Source organism: Drosophila elegans, unplaced genomic scaffold (genome assembly GCF_018152505.1).
Source record: "Drosophila elegans isolate 14027-0461.03 unplaced genomic scaffold, ASM1815250v1 contig_520, whole genome shotgun sequence".
In the NCBI taxonomy this organism is placed as follows: Eukaryota; Metazoa; Arthropoda; class Insecta; order Diptera; family Drosophilidae; genus Drosophila; species Drosophila elegans.
The window spans coordinates 772,370-797,650 of record NW_024545903.1 but is presented as its reverse complement, the minus strand read 5'-3'; the positions used below and the strand labels follow the sequence as shown (position 1 = coordinate 797,650).

The window sequence follows — 25,281 nt, the reverse complement described above, 5'->3', positions numbered from 1 at the left end:
CTCAAACGACGCCATCAACAACAGCAGCAATTTGTACAGCAGCAACATACACAGCAGCAACATCAACGGCAACAACAGCAATTGTCGTAAAATGTTTCTTTGATTTTTTTTCCATTCTTTTTTGTTGCTTCTGTCTTGGCTCCCTTTATTTCTATATTTTCAAATAACAACGGCTACAAAGTGGGGTTCCCTTTCCCTTTCCCTTGTCCTCTCCCACTTCCCTTTTGCCTGCACGTGACCAATGACAATTTGCGATCCACTGTCCATTTATGACCCCCAAGTTTAGTATTTGTCGTCGATTTGAGCTTTAATATTTCCTGCAGGCGGCATTTGTCGAGTTTTAGGCGCCTCCATCAAAATGTCGTAGGCGGAAGTTGAAATTGCTTAGGGGGCGGGGCCGACTGGTCGGTCATAAAGCCAATAATGCGATTGCCAATTGCTTATGGCCCAAAGTGGAGATTTGGCCAGGGGAACGAGTGACAGAATCACCTAAATTAAGTCCGAAATTAGCAGGGCTTGCCAAGTTTAATTCTGAGCTCGCTCCTATGGGTTTCCCCCGTAATAAAGTTCCCTTGTTATTTCTTCTTCATGGGAAGTTATAAAATATGGAAAATACTCGTTAGACCTTCGTTTCCCTCCCGAAAGCTCTGAGTTATTTTATTTGATTTTCATTAGATTGACTTTGGGCTTTGGGCTTTGGCCCTTAGCAAATTATGGTTATGCATGGGGCAACAAAGAAGATACTATTGCCCACTCTCTCAGGGGTATTTTTCAATTGAAAAGGGGCAGGAGGGGTTTCTTTGAGAAATTGAGGTTCGATAAATGTTGTAAATGGGATTGGGGTAAGTGAGGTCAAGTTGGTCTTTTGAATTTCTGTGGGTCAAGGTTTATATTCTTGGAGAAATTTAAAGCTACTTGTTAAGCATCATATTTTTTTTTTATCAGTTAAAGTCGTAAGCACAAACATAATAAACCTTTTAAATGTATTCCTGATGAAATTATTGAAAAACTGATTAAAGCATTTATCTTATAATTTATGTAAAGCTTAAAACTAATTTTAAAACGCCAAAAATAGCAAAAGTCCTATAACCCTGCGCATTTTTAACTATGACACATTGTTTTAGTTCTGATATATTTTATTTTAAGAATTTGGCCGTAAAACCACAAGCTTGCGTTACTATCAGATTTCTGGTGGTGCTGCCATCAAATAGCGTGTCTGACCCACATCACCCGTCCAATTCATTCACATTCCCCATTCAACCGGCTGTCCACCGCCTCAGTTGGCATTGCCTACCCAGCGCATAACCCTGCAGGTAATTCCCCAAATTAATATTTGCTTAACCCACCGCCTACTTCTAGGTATACATTAGTATTATTTTGATATCACAAATGCAGCACTCTGCCTTTTTCACCGCTTGGCTTAACTATATCGTAATCTTGGTTGAAAAATCTAACGCTCGTAGCATTTGGGGCAGCAAAACTAATTTTATGATGGATTACTTTTCAGCTGAGAAGGGGGATCCTATATTACAGCCTTAAACCGCCCACCACCAACAACTTACACTGCGATAAACGCATTTCTGCAGTGAATCTAATTTTTATGGTCAAGAAAATGTTCGATTTACTTGTGATACATATGGAACATGATTCTAGTTTTAGGTAACATGATGATTATGATTTTGAAAATATTTATTTTAGTGTTGGCTGGAAAAGCGCTAGCGGTGTCGCCAGTGGAGAAGGTTCCACTTATCGTCTTTTCTGGCTGTTCATCAAATTCAACGCTCCTCTGCGCTTATCAACCCTCACCTGACCACTAATAGAACCTCGAAGTGCATTCGCCTTTGTTGACATTTGTAAAATGCAAACAGAACACGCAATGGCGATAGAAAGTCCGTCTGGAAACGGACGTATACAGATACAGATACCGGAGCGGCAAAAGATACGGATACCAGTAGACGAGGACCTAGACGGAGTCTCAAAGCACCAAGCCATCACTCAAAGTGATTAGATCGTCGAGCAGGGTAATCGAGTGTAGCGCTCAAGATACAGATACACAGACACATGGCCGGATGGATAGATAGACAGATAGATAGATAGATGAATGGATGGATACAGATTATGTGGGAGCTTCAATTGGGTTTTCGGTTTTATTGCCCTAATGGGGGAAGTTGGGAATGCCAAATAGAAATGGACATGAGGTCGGAGTTCTTTTCGAGTCGGAGAGTTGCCTGTATTTACGATATTGACACTAGAAATCGTGACTTTTCCATAATGAACGGGATTTACACGTGTTTATGGCAGGTCATAAATGGTTCGACACCTTAAGGAATTCCCTTTACAAAGTTTTCCCCACTTGGCCCTTTCTCCTGTCGGTAATTTCCTTTTGTAGTACCACACGGAGCAAAAGTCAATGCTTAAAATGAAAATATTACTTAAGTTTTTCCACCTCTTAGTGCACTATGAAAAAAGATTCAAAAGGTATTTGTCAGGTTCAGGTTTAAAATGATAAAGTTAAAGCGTTAGTATTTATGTTTTTACTTTAACCTCTAATGATTTTATTTATGTAACGCTTTGATTTTATTTATTACGATTTTCCATACACAACTATTTACTCAAAGGTAATTTTGATTAATTTTGTTTCGATTTTTATTACCAAACATTTCAATCACAGACTGAAAAGTATCTTTTGTTAATTACCTATGTTTAAGTTGCTTACTAGTTTTTTTGGACTGTTTTTAAACCAAGTTATTTACGTTAAAAGCGAATTTTAAATCAAACTTTTGGAGCTGCGTTCTCTGAAAGTTTCTTCTTATCAAATTATTATTTTTTGCTGAGTGCACTTCCTTTGCTGTTTTTCCTGTGTCTACAAAAAAGAGAAGCTTTCAGACTGCATTAAGCTGAATAACTGAGAAGTTCTTTTGGGTTTTTCACAACCCCTTTTCGTCCCGTCTAAAAAACACCTGCTATTTCACCTTTGACAAAGCTCAGACAATCAAAGTGCTTAAGTGCTGCTCCCCAAACAAATGAGACATCATTCCAAGCTTTGCCAAAAGTTTGCTTAAAGTTGCTCTGAAGGAATAATGCATCCACTTCAAAAAAAAAGGTAGATGGTGGAGGGCGGAAAACCCTAATCGTTGTGGGACATGAAATTCATGCCGCATCAAATTACCTATCCTAGAGACTCCGAGCCGGAGAAGAAGATATTATGCAAAATAATATATAATTTTGATAGCACCCAATTTGAGCCTGTCATAACAAGAACAGGCTCACCCCCGTCGACCTCATCCAACCAAAAATCGATATATGTAAAAAATGTTTGCATGACTTTAGGAAATTTAGCAAACTTTTTTCCTTTTCCTTTGTTTTCCTTTTTTGGTGGTTTAGCGTGCGGGTGTGGGTGTGTGTGCTCGTGTTTGTGTGTTTGAGTGCCCCAATATGAAACCTTCATTGATATAAGAAATATCTTTTAAATGCAATAAACCAACGAGAAAACGATAGCTATTGGGGTGGGGAAAAGGGGACAAGGAGTGTGCTCCAAAGGCGGTTTAGGAAAAACAAGACTCATAAAATTAATATGATATAATAAAGAAAAATTTGCAAGCTGCCAAAAGCATAACGATTGATTCTGAATTATAGCCCAAGGGGCAGAAAGAAAAAACCCAGGAAAAGCACCTTACAGCTGTGGTCGAAAAACTATAACCCAAAAGATTAGAAGTTATAAAGATTATTAATATGGTTGAACAACTAATTTTAAAAATAATCATTGTGCTAAAAGCTATATTCGCATTAATAAATTTCAGAAAAGGATTCTAAATAAATACTACTAGAAACATATTGTACATTGTTGTATGAAAATCTTTAATAAAGTTTATTGGGATCTTACTTTTTAAGGCGGCTTAGAATCTATAAAAGTTGGTAAAACAATTTTCTGAATGCAAATTTGTGGTACTTTAAAAATTTTGCACAAAATGTATAGAAAGCTTAAAAGTGAAATAAAAATATATAGATATACGCAAACACACTGTGATCTACCTCGTTGTTTAATACTTTTTCAGATATACGGAATTTGTTTAGTTTTATTAAAATCAGACGACAATATTATTAAGCTGAGACAGAAAATAAATACGAAATTATTTATAAAAAATCGACGTAGCTTCGCTGTTGCTTTAAATGAGTTTAAAGGTAAAACAATTTCATCTCTCATAAAACTGGTGCTATTGACTTGTCCGGAACTGCACTTTGAGGATTGAAGGGAACCTTTGGTTTTGCAATATGTTTGCAGAGGAGGAGATGGATGAACCGAAATCAAATCGAATAAATAACACGCAGAACAGAACCCCAAGAAAAAAGAAACAGCAGCAGCAACCCAAATATGTTCGGCAATCAATGGCAGCCGAAAAAGAAAAACTTTCGATGCCGCAAGGAATTTTCCGAGGGATTAGGGGAGCCATGCGAGGCAGGGGCTGCGGGGTAGGGGGTATGGGGGCGGTGCGGTTGGCCACTTGCTCCACATGCAGCGAAATTAATCATGGCATTGTTCGGCGCTTTTCAAAATAATAAATACTTCAGCGCGACTATAAAATAAATTACTCAAAATCATTTCAATTCACTAACGCAACAAGAGAACCCAGAGGGGAATGGGCCCGAAATGGGGAACGCCAACGCCAACGCCATGTGACTCTAAGCACTGGATCATGACAAAAAAAAAAAATAATTCAGGAGCGGAGCAGTGCGTTCCGCCAGACACGGTGGTGGATCGCGGAACAGTTTCAACTTTTCGGTTTCGGTTTCGGTTCGGAATTCCCCGCGCACGTGTCAACTTCAAAACGAACGAAATGTCAGGGGAATTTGTTGATCATTAATAACGTGGCACAAAAACATTTCGGCCACTTAGGAGCCATGAATGGGCGCAACGGAAATAAGAACAACGGTTCCCAGACAGTTGTCAGCGTCAAAGAAATAATAAAAGTGCCCCTGGCAAAAATTAATCACAGCTCCAAAATGCGAGACAGAAATTTACCGAAATTCTTTTGCTTTAAAAACTCTTTAAGGGATAAGTTTGGCTAACAATTTTTAGCAAATCACGTCATATTGTAGGTAATAAAATGTTAAACTAATAACGAGGATCTATTTAGAGGCAATCTGTTACCAATAAATTCCAAAAAACATTTTTGAATTATTAATTTAACTGACTTCTCTCTCTATTTAGAGTTTATTAAGCTCAGTTAAGTTATGTCAACTAGCGAATGAATTTATATTTTATGGTCACTAGGCAGTTTATAGCGATAAAATGAGTTTAAAAAGATTTGTCTTTACCTTTGCTATTTTGCTACCACATAGTTTATTTTTCTCCTAAAACTCTGTTCCTTCATTTAAAGCTTTTGCGGTTTATATGAAATTGAAACTAAATTCATGTGCATATTTTTGAGGATTTTCTTTCACTTTTTCATTTCTCTTCCTAAAAAAAAAGTGGAACAGCAATATTCGTTTTCCCATTTTTGGCTGATTTTATTATTTTTATTTTCATTGCATTTTTTCGTTTTCATTTTGTTTGTTTTTCGGCGTCGCAGCCACTTCCGCCCAAAACTTTTTGCTTTTGTTTCGTATTTTTCTACTTTTGTTTTTGGAATGGGCAATGGGAATATTTATACGTCAGCGCCTCCCTTTCCACGCTCTCCTCCTCCTTAAATATCACCCTCGTCTTTTGTGTGTGCTTTTTTTTTTAATTTGGAGCAAAATGTCAAAAAGCTACAGAAAATTAAGTAAACAAACTATAAAAGCAGATTATAAAGCTCCATAAACATAAACAACAAGAGCGGTGCCTCTCGAGATATGCAAATGAATTGGAAACTAAGGAAAAACTAACTTGAACCGTTGATAACTTCATTAACAAATTGGATCCGAGATGGGGAGAATTAAAAACAGGGGAGTGCAGCTAGCTTGTAAGTTATTCGTGAATATTCATGGATAGTTTTTCGGTCCGAAAACACTTTAAAAGGCGTCTCATAAATTTGTTCTCCATCCGACTGTTTTATTTAATATGTACCTTTTTTTGAGATTATTTATTCTCTGTTGGCTTGAATTTAGATATTGCGCAAGGGAAGTGAAGTCTGTTTTTTATTGGGAGGCAAATTTAAGAATTATAAATGCATTAAGTCCACTAGTGGCAACAAGGTAATTTAATAATATAACCAGAAAAGTGGCCTTTTGCTTTGTAAGCTTTGTGTCTTGAATGAATTAAAAATTATATGTAAAACACACCAAGATTCAAATCGTTAATAAAATGGCCGAGACTGATTCACAAAAATACGGTGGAGAGGAAGTATATCCGGACTTATTCTTCTCTTTACTATCGCGACATGTGCACAGATATCCCGATGATGGAACGCATATAACGTGGGTGCTCCCTCGACTCATGATTCTATTCGCCAGTGGGAATATGGATTTGGTTACAGACTTCATTACCAATGATATGGTGCACCCAATTGGAAGCGGACTGGTGGCAAGCGTTTTCGTTGAGGAATCAATAAGAGACGAAATGATAAAGAAAATTCGCGTCAACTTAAAACCGATGGATGTGCGCATTCAGCGCCATCCAAACTACCTACAATCGGTTAAGCTAATTGATCGCATGAACTGCTCAACAATCCACATCGAGGAATTCGAGGAATCGGACACGAAAAAGCGGTATGGTCACAGAATGAAAGGATCCCCCATAATAGTTTTGGATTTCCCGCAATACTACTTCGGTAACAAGCCATCGGCTGTGATAACTTTGAGTACTTTTCGAAGCCTCAATGAAGTGGTAAAACTGTATACACGAGAAGGCTTAAACTTCGATTCAGTTTCAGTGTGGACATCCAAATTAGCACAGTGCTTCGATTTGGTAACTAGAATTCCCCAAGCTGCGCAATGGACTTTCAACTGCACCAATGAATCCATTAAGGTCCCAGTATTGCCTGTTCCACCCATTTCTGGAGTTTCAGTCACAGCACACGTTCACTTTGAAGTGCACGTGATTGGTGACAAGGTCAAAACCATAGCGTTTCCAACCAAACAAGCTATTTCAAGCTAATAACTAATACCTTCTTTAAGAAAATGTATAAATTAAATTAAAAGAAGTCCCACAAGAATATCTCACTTGTCCCATCTTTCGCAAGTCCTCGTATTTATATTCCTCACAAAAGAAACCATAAGCCATATTGTAACACATAACTTATAAAAGATAAAACCATAATTTTTCAGAAAATTTACTGTAAAACATAAATCTGTCTGTGTACATAATTTAAAAAGTTATTTGTTTGTTTGTTGTAGCTGGGAAACAATAAATACTGTGGTCTGCAAATTCTTTAGAAGCCGTTAGATGTCCTTTTATAATTCACTTCTTCTGCGATGACTTGAATTTATTTATTATTTGAAAAAAATCTATCCCCTCTTCACCTGCTGACTTTTCTTGAGAAAATCCAGCCATCAATCGGCGGGGAAATATTTATGGGCCGAATGACTCTAATTTGTAAATCTCAAACCCATCGAACACACACACGCGGCAGATAATTTGTCAGATAATGGCTCATCTATCAGTTTTTGACAAGATTGATGGCTAGATAATGCGATTGATAAATCTCCATTATTTTTCAGCATCCTTTCTCTCCATTTTCCTCGAGTTAATTTGAAGCAGGAGAAATTTTCCTGCTCCGCTGAGACAATGATTTGATTTTGGCCATGTCACTTGCCATGTCATCATCACCCTGGAGAGGTGATTTTTCTCCTGATTTCCACACGCCCACCATTTGTCATGGGGAAAAAAGTACACAACAAAAAATGTTGTATTAAGTATTTGGGGCTGCCTAGTATTTGTCATATAGTGGGCATTTAATGTCAGAGACATATTTTAAATCCAAAGGCACTACTTAATAAAAAGCTTATCAAAGTAAATACAGTTAATGGTAATTTAAGCTATCTGGCTATTTCTTTCAGTGCACGGAACTACCATCAACTAAGTAAGTGACTCTCAAGCAATCAAGGCTTATACGGCAGGGGCTAAGAAAAATGTTGCCAGCAATAAAAGTGCCCATTGATTGGCATCATCCGTCGGATGGATTTCTAACCCAATCACACACACTAGCCCATTAATTCAAAGTCATTCACAGCTCACATTGTGATGGAGATGAGGTGACAGTTACTACCCATTCAAGGTGTGATCGTTAAATTGGCCACAAGCCAGGAAAAAAGGGTTCAACACGTCAGCTTTTAGCTTTAACCAATTGATTTCGGATCAAATTTTTGGAAACGTTTAGAATTTAACGAGCGGCACTAAAGGTATTGAATTTCGATAAATAGAAAAAGAAAATAGATATGGTTAGTTTTAAAGATAGTTAGATAGCTTAAGAAAGCATATATTATATGTATGTTAGATATGTCAAGAAGGCATATATTAGATGTTTGTTATAAATGTCAAGAAGGCATAGATGAAATTGTAATTAATAATTTAGGGAGACAAATAATGACACTTCTGATTGCAGGTTGTCAAGTACTTCCCTTTCTCATTTGAAGCGTCCACCCTAATTGCATTAAAAATTGATTTCAATGATCGGGGAGACCACACAAATACAACCAAATTAATTTCCCCACTTCCAAACCGGTTTTCCATGTCATATAATTTTGTCAAATTACTAATTCACTTTGGAACACCGAATCGATAAAGTGGATTACTATCGATTTCTGTGCGAGTGAGTAAAGTAAACACCGGCTATCGTGCATTTTGCTCTCTATTTTTGAGCAACTCCTGCTGTTATAAAAATAGTTGAAAGCATTTCCCGAAAAAGGAAGTCACAAACATAACAAAACACAACAATAACCAAAACAACATCAAAGCAAGGACCACACACACACACACACACTCGCAGCGGAAAATCGCTTATGCAGGAAGCACTTTTCTTGGTGGCTCCTTTGTGCTCAGATTTTCCAGATGCAGCAGAGGAAAGCGCGGAGCGGAGAAAAACTCTTCTCCTAACCCGCTCTCGTCGTTCCATTATTTTTTTGTGTGGGAACGTGATTTCAGCATAATTCCGTATATCAGGGCACAAATGGAGCATGCCACACGTTCGTCGACTGAAGGGGGAAGGGCTTTCGAAGCGAATCCACAGTCACGGCCACAGGCTCAAGGAAAGGACACCCCGCAAAAACACACACACCGAGATATAGAAACCAGACTGCACATTTTCCAGTTTATTGTGCCGCGATAGTCGAAGTCTGCCTTCGTCCTGCTTCCCCCACCAAAAGATCTGGTCAGGTCAAGTACATTATAAGCGACTGCCAGGAATTCTGCACAAAACCTCCACACAAATATAAGAGCAGTCGGCTCAAAACGTCAAGAGTGTTGAAAAAATAAAGTCGATGAACAGGCCGAAAAAACACTTTGACTGATTTGTTTGTGGAGCATATGTAGCATGTAGATGCTAGGGGGTAAAACGAGGAGTGCTAGAAGTTTAAGAACTGAAAAAGTTATCAGTAAATTTACTTTTTGATTCACTCAAGTCGAATATAGTTTATAAGCCAGATAACCAAATTAATTTAAATTCCTGATTAAATTCAATAATCAATATGGTTTATAAGCCAAAAAACCAATTAAATTTAAATTACTGGTTAAATTCAATAAATTTGAATTAGACACCCCAAATAATAATTAAATCTTTAATTTCAAATAGTAACCATGACTTATTTCACTTTTAACATTTAGTGAAAGCCGTCTTTATACCAAACTATGTGCTAAAAGTTACAGAATCAAAGCTAAACTATTTTAAAGACTGAAGAATTAAGTACTATTTTTATTTTCAAGTAACTTTAAATCTTTCTTGCATTTTTTACAACTCTTTAGGCGCCCCTCGTTGACCACTGCGGCCAGAACTAAAAATGAGGCAAAATCCATTGATTCATTGAGTGCCAATTTACAAATCGAAAAGGCAGCCGCCAATGCACAAACAGCAATCTCAAGCGGAATCAGAATCGGAATCGAAATCGGAGCACACACACGGAAATCGAGCAGGGAAGAAAAAAAGGATGGAAAGGCGGTATCGAGGGCTCTCCGCATACATGGAAAACATGAAAATCGAGTGTTTTAATATTTTGAGCCCATTGATTTTTGAGCCACCCGCTGGCCATCGAATATGGCCGTAACCGTACCCAACTACCATATCACCCGTACCCTCTGGCTTCCACATGCATGTGTGTGTTTGCACAAAATTTTTCCCTGGGATTTTCCACAAAATTTTCATTCATTCATTCCGTCTGCCGGCATTGGCTGGGATTTGGGATCTGCGTCGCCGTTGCGGGTGAGTAATTTTTCAAGTATTTTCCATGTTCCCGGCCATGTCTGTGTGCTTAGCTCCTGTTGTGGGTCGAGGGTCGACGGTTGTCCTGTCCTCCGCCAATATTCCCGAAAATCAAAGATTAAAATGAGCAACGAGCCCGATGGTCCCGGTGATAGGGGAAAAGGACCTCCGCCGCGTATTTACAGGAGCGCTTAGCACGGGCAGGGATCGGTTTTGATTTCGTCACCAGATGCTGCTCTTTAGCACCACCCCCACCCCCACCAGCATTTTTCCACAAATTATTGTACAAATATTTGACTTCCCAAGAGCGCAGCACGCGGATGGTGCCAACAAAAAAGCGTAAAAGACAAAAACTTGCTCTACACATTTATTGAATTAATGGATTATTTCTGCGTCAAAACAGCTGCGACCGCTTGCCGATTTGATTTTTTTTTACCTCCCCGGATTATTCAAAGCATTCCCGACCTTTTTTTTTTTATTTATATACTTTGAAACCAGAAACCCTCTTGATGAGAAGGTCTTTAAATGGAAATCAAAGCCAATGCATTTAATTAGATTGAAAATTAACATTTTAATCCATGAAATTGTATAGACATTGAATCGAATTTTCATTTGAGTAATCAGACACAGCAAATAACAATTGGACAGAAGCAACAGAAAAAATGTGGAAAATCGATTTCATTTTATTAAAAGGGAATGCCAGTTAACGTGATGAACTTTGATTGATCGCCCTTTTGACAGACAATCCGAATAAAATTGCTGGACCAAACTGAAAATTGTATGACGGTCTCTGTATTTTTTAATTGAGTAAGGAAAGTCTTAATTCTAATATGTTTAGTTCATGAACACGGCCATTGTGATATTCATTTTATTTTTAAATTTAAAATTTAAACCTAAATATTTGTTTTTTGGACATGCAGGTCAATTAAGCTTTTTCGGGAATTAAAAAAATTTGTTACTCACATTTCCTTCTTTAGCACACTGTAAACGACGCCCCTGACATTTTACTGCAGTTAAGCATACGGTTTGCATGTTCAAATTACATTAAAATCGGGGTAGCAGTGGAAATGGAAATGGAAAAAAGGGCCACAATCACAAAGCACAAAAACCATTTAACAATTTTCTGTTCCAATTGGCCAAAACACACACTTACTAACCCACACACAAAGTGAGAGTTTTGGCCATTTGTAGGCTCGTGTTTAGTCGGTTTTTTTATGGCCCACATGAATTTCAGTTGTGGCCACTCAAAACACAAAAACACACAGGGAAATACAAAACACACACACATGTGCCACAATTTGGCCAAAAAGCTGAACATTAAAATGCACTTGTTAACAAGTAATTTGTTGGGAATGGCAGATATTTGCTTATCGCAGCCATGAAATCAGTTTAGCCGACTAAAAAAAGGTTGAATATTTGATTAGATATAGCCTCGTTAGGGGCATGAACCCTTCGTTCAGAGTGGCAAAAAGGACATAAATGTGTGTGTTTGTGTGTGGGATAGTTGTGACCCTCTGCTCAACTAGGGGGTGAAAAACTATACTCTGTACATGTGAGCAAGTGCATCACTTACAATTAAGATCGTAATCACTTCGAATGGTGTTATAAATAAGTCGAAACCTATGGCCGAGGGGAGTATTACCGGATTACCATAACGAGGCAGCATCTGAAAGCACTTAGAGACCTCCCTCCTCCTCGTCTGTATCTCAATGAGCGGCCATTCGGCATGAATTTAATCTTTATTGGAGGAGTCAGGCAAAGTCAAGTGGGAGAGGAGAGTACTTGAAAATAATGTTTTATAAGGTCTGGTTCTGGAGTCTGTGGTCTGGAGTCTGGCATTCCGTTCCGAAAAATCCCCGCAGGCGAGACAAAATCAATTTCAATCAAACAAATGCAGCGAGTCGAATGAAGAGAAGGAAAGGGGAGTCTCCAGACCAAATCCACTCAAGTGAACCAATAAAAACATCAAGCACAAAAAAATAATTCGAGGCAGTAACAATTTTCAGGCTGCCAGAGTTAAGAGGGGTGGACTTTTTTTTTGACAGGGGGCTGAGTCGCTGGAAATGAAATGCATGTAACGAAATAATTGAGAATAATCGAATTTAAATCACATTTTTCGTTGACACTGATGACGATGACACAATGACGATCCCGATCACGAGGGGTTGGGAAAAAACCGAGGGTGACGAAGCGCCCAGGGGTGACAAGGGTGAAGAAACGTTCACTTGTGACATCCCACATGTCACAATTCAAGCGGAAAGACTGTCAAAAACAATTCAGTAAGTTACATTTTCTTAAGCATATTTCAGATACTTTAAGATAACCACTCAACAGTTTGCCATTTATATTCGCATTAGTTATTAAACCTTTTTTTTATATTTTTGTCTGTATGAATACCCAGAAAATACCAACCTTTAATTTGGTATTTTCACATATAAAAATGTTTAGCTTGATTAGTCTCCTTTAAAAATTAAAACAAAATCTTGACAATCACTATTTTATTTTGAATGTCACAGTTTTGTAATTACTGAAATTTACTGTCACAGCTGCAGTGAAAATTCAGTTATTCCCGCTGGGCTTTGGCATTGAAGCACGACATTTACTTTTCGGGCAGCGATCCCCGAGATCCGGAAAGTCAAAAATTAATTTTTCCTGTTTCCCGTTTCCCCGTGCAATTAACCCTCAACACCCTACTGTGTGTGTTTATTTCGGTTTTGCCTGCCAGATGTTTGGTCTGCTGGGTTACGCCTCCGTCTCTGTAATGGGAAAACTAAACGCAATCGTAGTCCGAGGTTTTGTGTTCGGGATATGCCCCATTTATATAAACAAACTCATTGACATGTTCTCTAATTTCATTTGAATGTCCGTGAAATGTCATTATGGAGGAACATAAGCGGATAGGGGGAAAAACGATTTCAAATGTTAAATTTTTTATGGAGTTTGTTCCGTGTTTGGCTTGAACACAAGAAAAACTCCATTTTAAAATTAAAAAAAACAATGTTCTATCTAAAACCGAAATGAATACAGTTTTTACTTCCAGCTTTAATTGAAATTTATAGCACTGCCCTCCGTAAAAAGTGTTAATGTCTAAATTGCTTTTGTTTTGTTTGGCTTTGTTGTTAGTGGTGTTTCGTTATTGCCACTGTTGTTGTGGAAACCCTACATTAAATTCAAAATAGTTTTAACTGGTTTTCTGCGGTTACGCTGTTTATATATCAATTGAGGTTTTCACGCAATTCAAATTGTGTTTGTTTGTCGTTTTTATGGTGCCTTTTATTTATTTATGCCGTGCCACTTCCTTGAATTTTGTATATCCGAAATTAGTATGGAAAAGGTACCTACCTTCATCGGCGGTTGCGGGGTGCTGTTCACCTCTGACCAGGAAAAAAGCCGTGGCCAGGACCAGAAGAAAAGCCACCAGCTGTCGGGGGAAAACCGCAGTGAAAAGTGTATCCATTTTTGTTGGGTAATTTTATGGGAATCCCCTTTCCTTTGGCGGAATTTTTTAAGTCTCGACTTTTTCTCAAGAGCTTTTATTATTTTTGCGTATTTTCCTGGGTTCTTGGCCCCGAATCCTCAGTAATTGTTGCTTTGCCTCTTCCCGACGATGTTTTTCTCTTTTGCTTGGTTCTTGCTTGGACTGTAGTGTTTTTCATAAGTTTCCCATTTGGTCTAGCCGCGGTTTCGTGTTTTTCTCGTTTTTTCCTGGAGCTGCTTGCATTTTCACTCGCATCTTTTCTATTCAATTTATTGCGCTCTCTGATTTGAGGTTCAATTTGATTTTTCCATCATCAGTCGCTCGCTGCTGCTGACACTCGCCACTAAAAATAGAAAATGCCAAACATTAAAACAATGGAAAAACATTTTCACGAATTAGTTTTCATTTATGCACAGTTTGGATTGGGGAACAGGAACAACAACAGAAAAAGAAAAGAGCAACAAATATTGAATTGCAAATTGAATCAGAGAAATGCATGCAGAGGTTGTAGCTCCGCCCCTCAGTTTTCTCCTCATCCAGTGATTTTATTTTTCGGTGAAAAGTGCATAATATGGAGCACTTTTGGGGGAATTCCAAGTTCAATCTGCATACCGCAGCGTGTTCGATCAAGCTTTCTTAATTAAAAAGTGGAACTTGGCCAGAATTGGAATTGTATGTGAATGCAAATCTCAAACCCCTTGTGATAGTTAAACTTTTCTATTTGATTTTTCCTTTTCCTAGTATAAACAAAGTATAACAAACAAAATTTTATGTAGGGTTTGGTTTTTGGTTTTTTTTTCTTCTAGTCAAATTTTTCGAAAATGCTTAAAGTCCAGTAATTAGACACCAAGTGGCCACCAACTTCCCAACTTGTAATTTAATTTTCCACCCGAGATCTGTCCAATTTTCACCTCCACCAATTGGATCAATACGTCGCCGCCTCTTCATTCGAATTCATGGGGAACAAACTTTACAGAAACGCCCACAGAACGCATAACATAAAAGGTACGAACCAGAACCACACAGCTATCCCTCGAGTTTTCCTCCCCACTCATTTCGAATGCAATTGCCCAGCCCGAAACCCAATGAGTTTAATGATGTTGCTCCCTTTTGGGGCATGAAAATGGCTTAAATATTTAAAATGCCGGCACAGACGGACTGGCAGACAGTCAGAATGGGCCAGAAAGCCTGGGAGCAATACCTCTGATAGATTACAGAGGAGCCTCGACGAGCGGACGAGCAGCAGACTGACCCACAACCTTGGCAGTTGTGACGAGGGCAGTGTAAATAATAAATAAATAAATATTGTTATATTTAACAACAATGTCGTGGTGGTGGCAGGAAAACATTCCACCCTGGACAAATAAACCGTTGGAATATGGAATATGAAAGTACATTTTTGTCAACCTTTTAGCATGCTAAAACAAATTGACCTCAATTTTTTATTACCCACTATCCAGCCAGATGGAAATGCACAGGAAAAGTGAATTTTTTCTGGGGTTGGGAGAAAAAGCAACGAAGTCTGTCAGTCACAGGTCCCCAATTCAGTTCTCGGCCAGGTGAAATATAACATGATGCGGGCCAAATGCTAAGATTTAAGTATCTGGCTCCTCTACCCCAATTTCCCAGGCACTTTCCCTTCGGCTTTTCCGGAGCCTTTCCCTCTCAGTCGTTGACGTGTGTGTTACTTATGTGCTCTACTTTATTTGCCTCTATTCTTCGCTTTCTTGAAGCAATTTAGCAGCATTTTGTTTAACCAAAAGGGGCTTACAACGATTTTTCTAATATAAACACTAACACAAGCACGCACGCAAGGACGAAAACACACACACCCATTGGGGGCTTACATTGACACTTTTACGGGTAACGAAAAAATCAGGAGCGGAATGAAACAATTAAAGGGTAGTAAAAAAAAAAATTATTTCAAATTTAAATAATATGCAAATATATTAAAAAACCAAAACATTTTAATAGAGTAGTTGAAAAATTTTTATATTTTTTTGTGTGTGTCAATAGGCATTTTAATAGGGTAATTAAGTTTGCATTTGTATTTCATAATTTGTTTATAATAATAATAATAACAAAATGTTTGTTCTATATAATTGTGGCCAACATTTCTTTTATTTAAAGTCTTTTGAAAGAATTCTTTGAATCCGCTCCTGTTTCTATCATATACAGTGAATTTCTCAGGTGAGAGTACGACCACAATTTTCCACGGAGCAGCAGCAATAGAAACTGAAACAGATGCTGAGACCAAGGAAAACTGGATACAATGCATGAGTTGCCATTCATAATATTAGCGTGACGGGGCGAGTCGAACAAAGGAGCCACTGCCACCCTTTTTGCACTCCCAAAACACGTGGAGAAGGAGCCACTGGAATTGCTGAATAAGGACAGAGGATCTGGCTGAGAAAGAGAAACTACACGTGTAGGCAAAGCAATCAACAAGCAGGATACGAGTCGAATGAGTAACATAAATAATAAAAAACCAGAGGGGGAGGGCGGATCAAGGGGAAGCTGAAGGCGCAGGAACAGCTCAGACATTTGTATGAATGATGTCTGAGACCTGGACGACGCATGAATGGCAAATGGCAAAATGGGTGAGTGACGAGTGGCAAGCTTCTGCCGTGCCACCACCCCACCTGCTCGGAAAAGCCTCCTTATTTATGCTGTGCCTATTGCTGCCACTCGAGACCCCAGAAGCCCCCAGTACATATATGGCATGCCATGCACCCCCTTTTTGAGCCAGCGAATGGAATATGACGGCAAATAGAAAATATTTATGTATTATGCAAAGCGAAAGCCCTCCTTCGAAAGCCTCCCTTCGGGGGCACCAATAATGGAAACCTGTTGTCCGGGAAATCTAATTTTCGACATTCCCACACAGAGAGGACCGAGGCCATAATTCACCCGGAGCAGCAGCACATGGTTATTTAATTTGGCCATTCTGCAGCCCCAACGGAATAATGGCCAGGTGAGAGGGCAGGATCAAGATATGGCTACCAGGTGGCAAGTGGGCCAGGAAACTCCCCGGCAGATAAGATATGATTTGATATCTGGAAAGGGTGTTAAATATGCCAGAGATTAACAGAGCAATTTTTGTGTTATTATCGGACGTTTATCTTTCTTGAGCAGCGGTTGTAAAATCCTTAAGATGACTTGTGTTTATCAAACTCTTACGAAATGTTTATACAACTCTTTAAATATATTTAAAGAAATTCAAATAAATGCAAGAGCTTTGCTTGCTCTTTTTAAATGCGTGTCTTTATAACCCATTTTTTGGATTCCTTCCTCAACATTTTCTCTTGGATTTTTGTTAAAATTTTATTTCACACAACTGAGTGAACAATGCGAGAAATTCTTAGCCAATTTGCATAAGTGATTTTCTCTTCCTTTTTATTCCCCACCACTCACTGAGCTTTATCGGGTGCCGCTTCCTGTGGCGCCCCAAAGGCCTTCAACCGTCCTTTGTCCGTCTGTCTATTTGGGGCACAGGTGAAAAACGAAGGCAGCATAAGAAGTGTGTGTGTGTGAAAGATGTGTGAGAGTGTCAGCAACGTGACGCTTATAAATTTATGAAGAAAACTTCTTGGGTGGGAAAAAATGGAAGGCAGACTGGACCATGTCGCATTGACAGCTTGAAGGCTTACACAATGGAAAATATGTTTCCGGTTTGTATAAGTCATTAATCGTTCTATTTTTAGGTTAAGGTTTGCTATTTTAATCTTTGCGTAGTTCTTAAAAAAACTTTGACTATTTATGGTAATCTATCGTTAATATTGATTAAATGTATACTTTGTTAAAAGTTTCTAGCACGTTAAATAACTCCAATTTATTAATTAGAAATACTGTTTTATTTCTTTCTCTGTGCTTCCGAAAAGGAACCGGATCCTGTGAGGGCAAGCAGACCGTAGGACTGAGGGACTGCAGTAAGTGAAATTAATTAAAAAGGACGAATAGCGTTAGTCAAGGATTGTTGCCCGATGGGGGAGTTTCGACCGGCAAAGAGATGGATGGACCGGAGACACACAATGAATGGGCAAAAAGATGTCAACACTTTGTTGGCGATGACGACGTCGTCACGTTGTTGTCCTTTCTGTGAGTCTGTCCCTCAGTCCTCCAGTCCTCCAGTCCTGCAGTCCTACAGTCCTGCAGCCCATCATCCTTTTGTTGCTTCCATTGTTTCATATTGCTCTTCTCATTCTTTGCTCTTGGCAGTCTACTGCTGTTTATGAAGTGGCAGGAACGAACGAGTGGCGTTGTTAATAATAGAATGTTACTTCTATTTTAGCCCGCTTCGCGTTACAATCTCCGTTCAGCCAAGAAGAAAATCTCGTTTCTCGGTTCCAGTTGCACGTTCCTAGGAGCTTTTTGTTTGTTGTTTTCCTTGCACTCGACAAAGAGTTTTCACTCCTACAAACTTTGCTAGCGTCCCTTGAAAAGATGCGCTGATGGGAGGTGGAAGGGACTTTTTCCCCGGCTGGTCATTTAAATAATAGAGTTTAATATTTTATTTGACTGACTTTTTAGCATCTGTGCAATTATTGCATTTCTTTCTTCTGCTTTTAATGAAATGTTTTGGGCAAGACAACAATCACTTAAATTTCTACCACTTGTAATCTGAGCTTTTATTTGTTTTCGACACTAATTGCACTTTCTGCAGCTTTCAACTTTTAACACCACTAATTGCACTGGGTGCAGTTTTAAACTTTTAATAAAACGCCTGTCGAAAGGCAAACAAAAATATTTATATTGGAAAAGAATATCTCGGTTGGATCTTACCATTGAGATAAGATTAAAAGACAAGTCAACATTGAAATGTTTTTATGTTGTCCGGAGTACTTAGACGAAATCAAATCAATTGCCATAAGTAAACATTTCAGGATTTTATGCATTTGCATGCCTAGTTGGTTCTACAAAAATTTTATTTTCATTTGCACACATATACCTACATATATTTTTAATTAAAGGTAAGAAGTCAACGCGTGTATACCGATTCCCCTGGGCAGGGACAATAGCATAGCAAAGCTCGTAAAATTTCAATGTCAACAATTTTCAACAAATACACGGTGGCTCTTAAAATATCCTGGATGTGCACCCGTATGTGCTTGCGTGTCTGGTTCTATACTTATGACAAAAAAAAAAAATGGTTTATTTTATGCAGGCAAAATCCTCAAGCCCCGCCCCTCCACTTTCAGCCTGTTTACATTTTACTCTTTTCAATGTACTAAAAATGGGGTTTTATAACAAACTAAAGGAAACAAGGAGAAAAGGAAGCGGTAAGAAATCTCTAGACTTATTTATACCTATTAAAGTGTTTTTAAAAATGAGGTGCGGCTTGTACTCTCGAACTTTACACATTGAACAACCATTTGCAACCAAGTTTGAGTTTGGAGACTTTGAAATTTATTTATATACTAAATACGACCAATGACTTATTAAAAGTATTAACAATTAATTCATTTAAATTAAAAAGCATATAAACCACATTTATTAAAAGTTTGCTGGGTCATTTCACTTTAAATGACTTTGGTAAACTATGAAACAAAGGGTTTGGCTGGCTCGAAGTCTGGCCCAAGGCAAATAATTTAATAAAAACAAAAACTGTATCTTTCCTTTACTTTATTCTAGCAATATATGGAATTGCCTGATAGACCCTTTGTTGTGGAAATGTATATAGGGTGCAATCAGTACAGGAGCCGATAAACTCGTGGGATTTTTCTGTGGAGCATAGAGCCGCGTAACGAGTCAAAAGGCACACACATGGATGCAATACAAACACACTAGGACCAACAAGCACAGACTCAAAGGAGGTCGTCGCGCATCCTTGGCACATTTCATATGGATAACAAATGCTTGGAAAATTATTTTCAAATGTGCCGCCGAAGCGAAAAAGGGGAAAGTGCGATGGCAGTATTTTTTTCTTTTTGCAGCACTTTTATTCATATATGGTTCATTTTATTATTTTTTATTAAAAAGCGTTTTCGTATTGGCTGCTTGGTTTTGTTAAAGTTTTTTTTTTTTTAATTAACTGTTCTCTTGATTGTTTTACACATTTTTATATATTTATTCTTATTTTCATTCACCTATAAATTGCGTAAAAATGGAAAATCCTTGACTTTTGAAAAGCTTCCCAATCGTTTGCATTGTGCGGTTTCCCTGCCTACGCACGTGCCTCTTCTTCTCCCCGATTTCAATCTCGCATCCGCTTTTCCTGCGAGTGTGTTAATTGGCAACCTAGGTGTGCGAGTGTATTTGCTCAGGTGAAAGGAGCAACAGGATTTATCCGCCTTCTTCCGCTTTTCCCCGATCCTTTGGCCTGTCAACTTAATTGGCTTCGGTGTGAAATTAATTGGATTTCTTTGCCTTCATATCTTTGCATTTTATGTTTTTTATCTTTGTTTTTATTATTTTTTAATTACCACACAAAGTGGCCGGGCAGTATTGGCCTGCAATCACAAGTTGCATAATTGGCAGAGATTTGATTTGACTTTTAATGTGATTTTCATGTAGGGGCTATATTTAACAGACAGGTGGGTTTTAAAAAGTTTTTTTTATCTAATACTAATACTAATAATGGTTAAATATAAATACCAAATGGCTTACCACCTTAAATTCAAATCAAGTAATGCTTTTACCCACTCCCAATGAAAATTACATGCCTCAGACATTGATTGCTCGGTAGTCGCAATAGCACTAGCATTAACAAATATAATATTTTTGTGATATATGAACTGTTATCTCCGACAGTCCGGTGAATTTTAATTTCTCCCCACTAATGCAAAGTTAGTTAAGCGGACAAAGCTCAGCACGCGATGTTAATTATGTAGGAGGGCAACACTCTCAAGGAGTGAGAATCGCATTGCGTAAGCCCCACTAACTGGAAAAAGGAAGTCGCAAAGGAAAGAGGCAGACGACGCCACCAGACGCAGACCACTTGGATCTTGGGTTTGGGCCGTGGCAGGCACTTTATGGCCATAACCGAAAGTGCCATTGACTGTAGCCCCCTTCCCTCGCTCAACGCTCCACGCTACACATCCCACTTACCCCTCGCTGCGATTACCTGCGGGCGACAACCCTAAAGCTGACGCCAGCCCCTGGCCACACCCACTCTCCTAATGGGGATTAACTTTAGCCCCGACGAACAAAACCGGTAAAAAAGGATAAAAGTGTGTGCTTCATGTTTTTTTTTGCCTTTGTAAAGGTTATTTTAATTTTGAATAATAATACGAAAGGGTAGAGAACTTAAGAGTATTTTAGTTTCGGCTCAGGGCTGCCACCCTTATTAATGTGTTATCTTTAAAGGTACAAACTGAATCTAAGAGACAATCTTTATGGATTTTTAACAGATAATCTGTACTTTTCTGCATTTATTATTTGCATAGTTAAGTTCCAGGTAACCTAAAGGTAATATTTTAATTTTAATTATCATATTGTAAATACTGCTATAAAACCTAATTTAATACAGCAGATATTGATGTTACCAAATATGCAGTAAAAATGTATCAGCTGCTGAAAGGGTATTTCATAATTCGGTTCTTAGAGCTAATCTGTAATTTTTGTGTGGTTTATTTTTTTTTTGCTGGTCCTAAGTGCGACTCTGACATATGCACAAAGGGCCACGCATGCAAAGAGGTGAGGAAGGGGTCAGGGTGGGGTGGAAAAGCGTGGGGAGGGCTGTGGAAAAGCGGAAAATGAGAGGCGAACGGGGGAAAACTCAGCAGGCGCCGCGACACGCACCAAGCAAACATTTTTCATCGTTAGCAGCCATAAAGAAGACAAGACCAGGCACCCCTTTTCCAGCGCATTTTCCTCTTTATCCTTTGTTCCCCGTCCCCGTCCCCTCCCCCCTTCTTATCCCCTCCCCGCATTTTCCACCAAGTGGCCAGCCGGAGACAGACCACAACTAATGTAAAAACAAACAAAACACCAGCGACCAAACCAAATTTGCACAATGCACAAGTGTGAGTGTGAGATAAATGGCAGGAAAGTAATGTGGGTGGGTGGGGAAATGGAAATGGAAAGAGGATACAACTAACACATGATAACAGTTTTCATCTCTTTTTTACTAGCAAGTGACACTTTTTTTAGTAGCTTCAATTTAACTTTTTTAAATGTGGAAAGTTTCCCAAAACTAAGAGCGAACTATCAACAGTGAGTAGAAGTTGTATTCCTTGGGAGATCTTATTTTAACCAGAAATATAAAAAAATGTATGGAAACTAATTAAATGAAAGAGTTCAAGAAGTTGTCTTTTTTCCAATGTTATATTTTTATTGTAATTGTGATTTTCTAAAAACATCCCATTTATCAAAGTCTTTGCAACCACAGTGCAGTCTGGTTCTGGGATCATATGTATATAGACAGTAACTCGACCTGTTCTCCCTTCGCATATTGGTTGTGCACACACATGTTTTGTTCTTTTTTTTACGAGAGCGTATTTGGCGCCAGCAGAACACCCACACGATTGCCCCTTCCCCACCCACTTATTTTCATCCTCAGCCTTTTTTCAAGGCGGCTAACGACAGGGCAATTCAACGGGGGAAATGGATGGGGGAAAAGCGGCGACTAGGCGTGAATTATGACCTATTGAAACCTCAAACAAGACCCAAGCTTACCAACAACAGCTCACTGACTCACTTTTCTACCTCCCTACCTCCCGCCCCCTCCCCGCATACACTCCTTTATTTTCCTGGGTCTCAGGACGCTCCTTTCCCGCCCATTTCCCCCCTCATGTCTGCCATTTTTACTTTATGACTTTATTCTGTCCTCGTTTTATGCATTTTTTATGCCGCTCCGTTGCGGTTTTCTCACTTTGTTGGCCGACAAATCCACTAACAGAGCCACCCCTTTGGCCCGGAACGGGTTAATATACCACAACGCCGCTCCCCTGATCCTGTTTCTGTTTGAGTTTGAGTTTGTTATCCCTGCTGCATTATTTATGCATTATTTAGTTGAAGCGACAATTATTGGCTGTCGGACAGCTTAATGGGTGTAGGTTAATGTGTTCCACATGTGAAAAATGGGGGTATTATGAAACGTTGGCACCCGTAGGGAAAGAGCATATAAAGTTTTACGCTGGCGAACTTATAAGTTTAAGGACCCAGGCTAATCTTTCTTTCTTTTATACATTTTAAAAGCTTCACTATCCCAGGAACTTTTTTTATTATTTTAAAACTGAAAAAATTAAAATTTACAGCCAAAAATGCAAATGTTCTATAAACGTACAAAAATTATGAACAGTGGCATGAACGTATTAAAATACCCCACCGTTTGAATTCAACACATAAAAGTTAGTACCAGATGGTATTTTAAGATATTTAAACCATTTACGAACCCCTTTGTTCCCGTTTTTTAATACACACTATAATTATTCATTTAACTATGTCCACCATTAAAAGACACCAGCAAAGCTATAATTAAAATGCATCTAAAAAAAATATACACGTATATGGTAAACTATCCACGTGTCGACATTTAGGTCCAATAAAAAATATGAAACGAAACCGCCTCGTGTCCCGATAAAATCTATAGTTAGAAACTGAAGCTACCAAATGTAAAAAGTAAACAAGTCGAGAATTTGCTGCCACCCAAAAATGATGAAACAGACACAGAAAATTGGAAGGGCAGTTTCATTGCCCCTAATGCAATTATATATCTCGAAAAAAGCGGAATGAGTGGGGGCTTGAAACGTCAGAGAAAGTGGGAAAAAGTTTAAGTGAGGAAATTGCGTGCAAAAGGGAAGAAAATTTATTGGAAAAACAGGACGAAAAACGAAATTAAACACGCGCAGTGAAGCCACTTCTCCGCCTCTTTCATTTTCGCCCCCTGCATAAAAGTCTGAATTATGTTCCATAATAAAAAGTTATGACTGTAAAATTTTTTAATTGCACATTCGGGAGTTTATTTTGTTTATTTAATTTGAAATTCGTTTTTGGCTCAGACACCGCAAGGAATTTTATTGGCCAACTCCATGTTGCCGTAGCTCTGCTCCATACAAATGTGTCAATAACTCGGCAAAACGACCAAGACAAAGTTTTGCCGTTGCGGTTAAGACCAAGTTAAGTTACTTTAAGCAACAGCCCCAGCAAAAAACAGCTGGAAAAATAAGTATCATTGTGTACTTGTACTGCCTATAATTTTATTCAGCCTTTGTTCTGACTTGAGAGGAGCAATTAAATGGCCGTCGGGCGAATGTGTTGCTCACTGAATTTTCCACAGAAGTGTTTTTCTCGAGTGTCTCGACATCGGCGGCAGGAAATTGAATTGTTATTGTGGGCAAACTTCGAGACTGCTCGACGAAAGATGAAGCCCGGAGTTCTTCTGAGGGTTTGGGGGCCGCCTTCCCGATATGTAAGCCGAGATTGACAGGGAAATTTGATAGACGCACAGTAACATAAAAGTAAATACAAATATAAATTTGAGACACTGTTTGTCTAGGGAACCCAGAGGCAGCCGTTCAGCTTGCTTCTGTTGATTCAACCACAGAGTGTAGTTGATTTGTTTCAGGCAAATTTAGTTTTCTACAAATTGAAAATTTTATTTGCATCACGCAAACAGACTATTTCATTAAATTAATTAAAATCTTAGGAATTGGTTTACCATTTTAAAAATTTCAACAGATCAATAATTGATTCTAAAATTTTTAAAACTCTCTTCCATGTTTTCCGAATTTATTTTACCAGAATTTATTAGTTTTCTATCTATATTCTAGCTAAACAAACTGTAATAGAGAACTTTATACAATGTGAATATTGGTTTGGGACAATTTAAATCGTTCCTTTGCCTAAAAGTTATCGTTGTTAGAAATTTAATTTATCATTTTCAGATTGACTTGCATTTGTGTCATATTATGCAATAACTTTTCTTTTACAGCTCTTTTTGGTCGTACCAAAAACAATTTTAGAATTTAAAGCCCTCTGAGATTAAACTTAACAACTAATCCTGTCCAATTCCAAAGTACTTAAATTCCAAACTCCTGGTCAGAAAACTTTTCACAAGGAATTTTGTTTATTTTTGTTGTTCTCCATGTCCCACTTTGGATTCTCCCTCCTCACCGCAGAATTTTCCCCCCACTTTTTCCCAAATGTCATCTGTCGTCCATCTGCATTGTTGTTGTCTCTGTCGCTGTCTCTGGCTAATTTGCTTCTCTTTTGCTTTAATCTGGTCGAGTAAATTTACAAATTAATTAAAACAACAAACAAACGAGCCAAAAAAAAAGTGGCAAAATGTTGGAGGGAGAGAGATCAAGTCAAGCAACAGTCGCGGGGCCAAAAGTCAAAAATATTTAAAAACAGGAGAGCATGGTCGAAAAAAAGCCTCAAAAGCACACAGACAAACAGACAAACAGCGAAATTAAGGCACTAAAATCAGAAGCAAACAACAACAACGAGTAGTTGAAAAGGCCAAAATAAGAGGGGGGGCTGAATTGGCAGCAGGTTTTGGGCCCTCCATGTTTGCCAGTGAATTCAAGG

General features: G+C 38.5%; 2 protein-coding genes across 2 annotated transcripts in view; one reads left to right on the top strand and one right to left on the bottom strand.

Annotated features, from left to right (window-relative positions):
- Window positions 1-25,281, bottom strand: part of LOC108135379 — a 47,651-nt gene that overhangs the window by 19,803 nt on the left and 2,567 nt on the right. Inside the window, 1 exon segment of the mRNA XM_041709828.1 lies at window positions 13,674-14,152. Coding sequence (XP_041565762.1) covers window positions 13,674-13,788 — 115 coding nt within the window. The 5' untranslated portion in view covers window positions 13,789-14,152.
- Window positions 6,157-7,272, top strand: LOC108135378. Its single transcript, XM_017256069.2, has one exon. It carries the CDS (start codon window positions 6,284-6,286, stop codon window positions 7,073-7,075), a length of 792 nt encoding a protein of 263 aa, XP_017111558.1. The 5' UTR covers window positions 6,157-6,283; the 3' UTR covers window positions 7,076-7,272.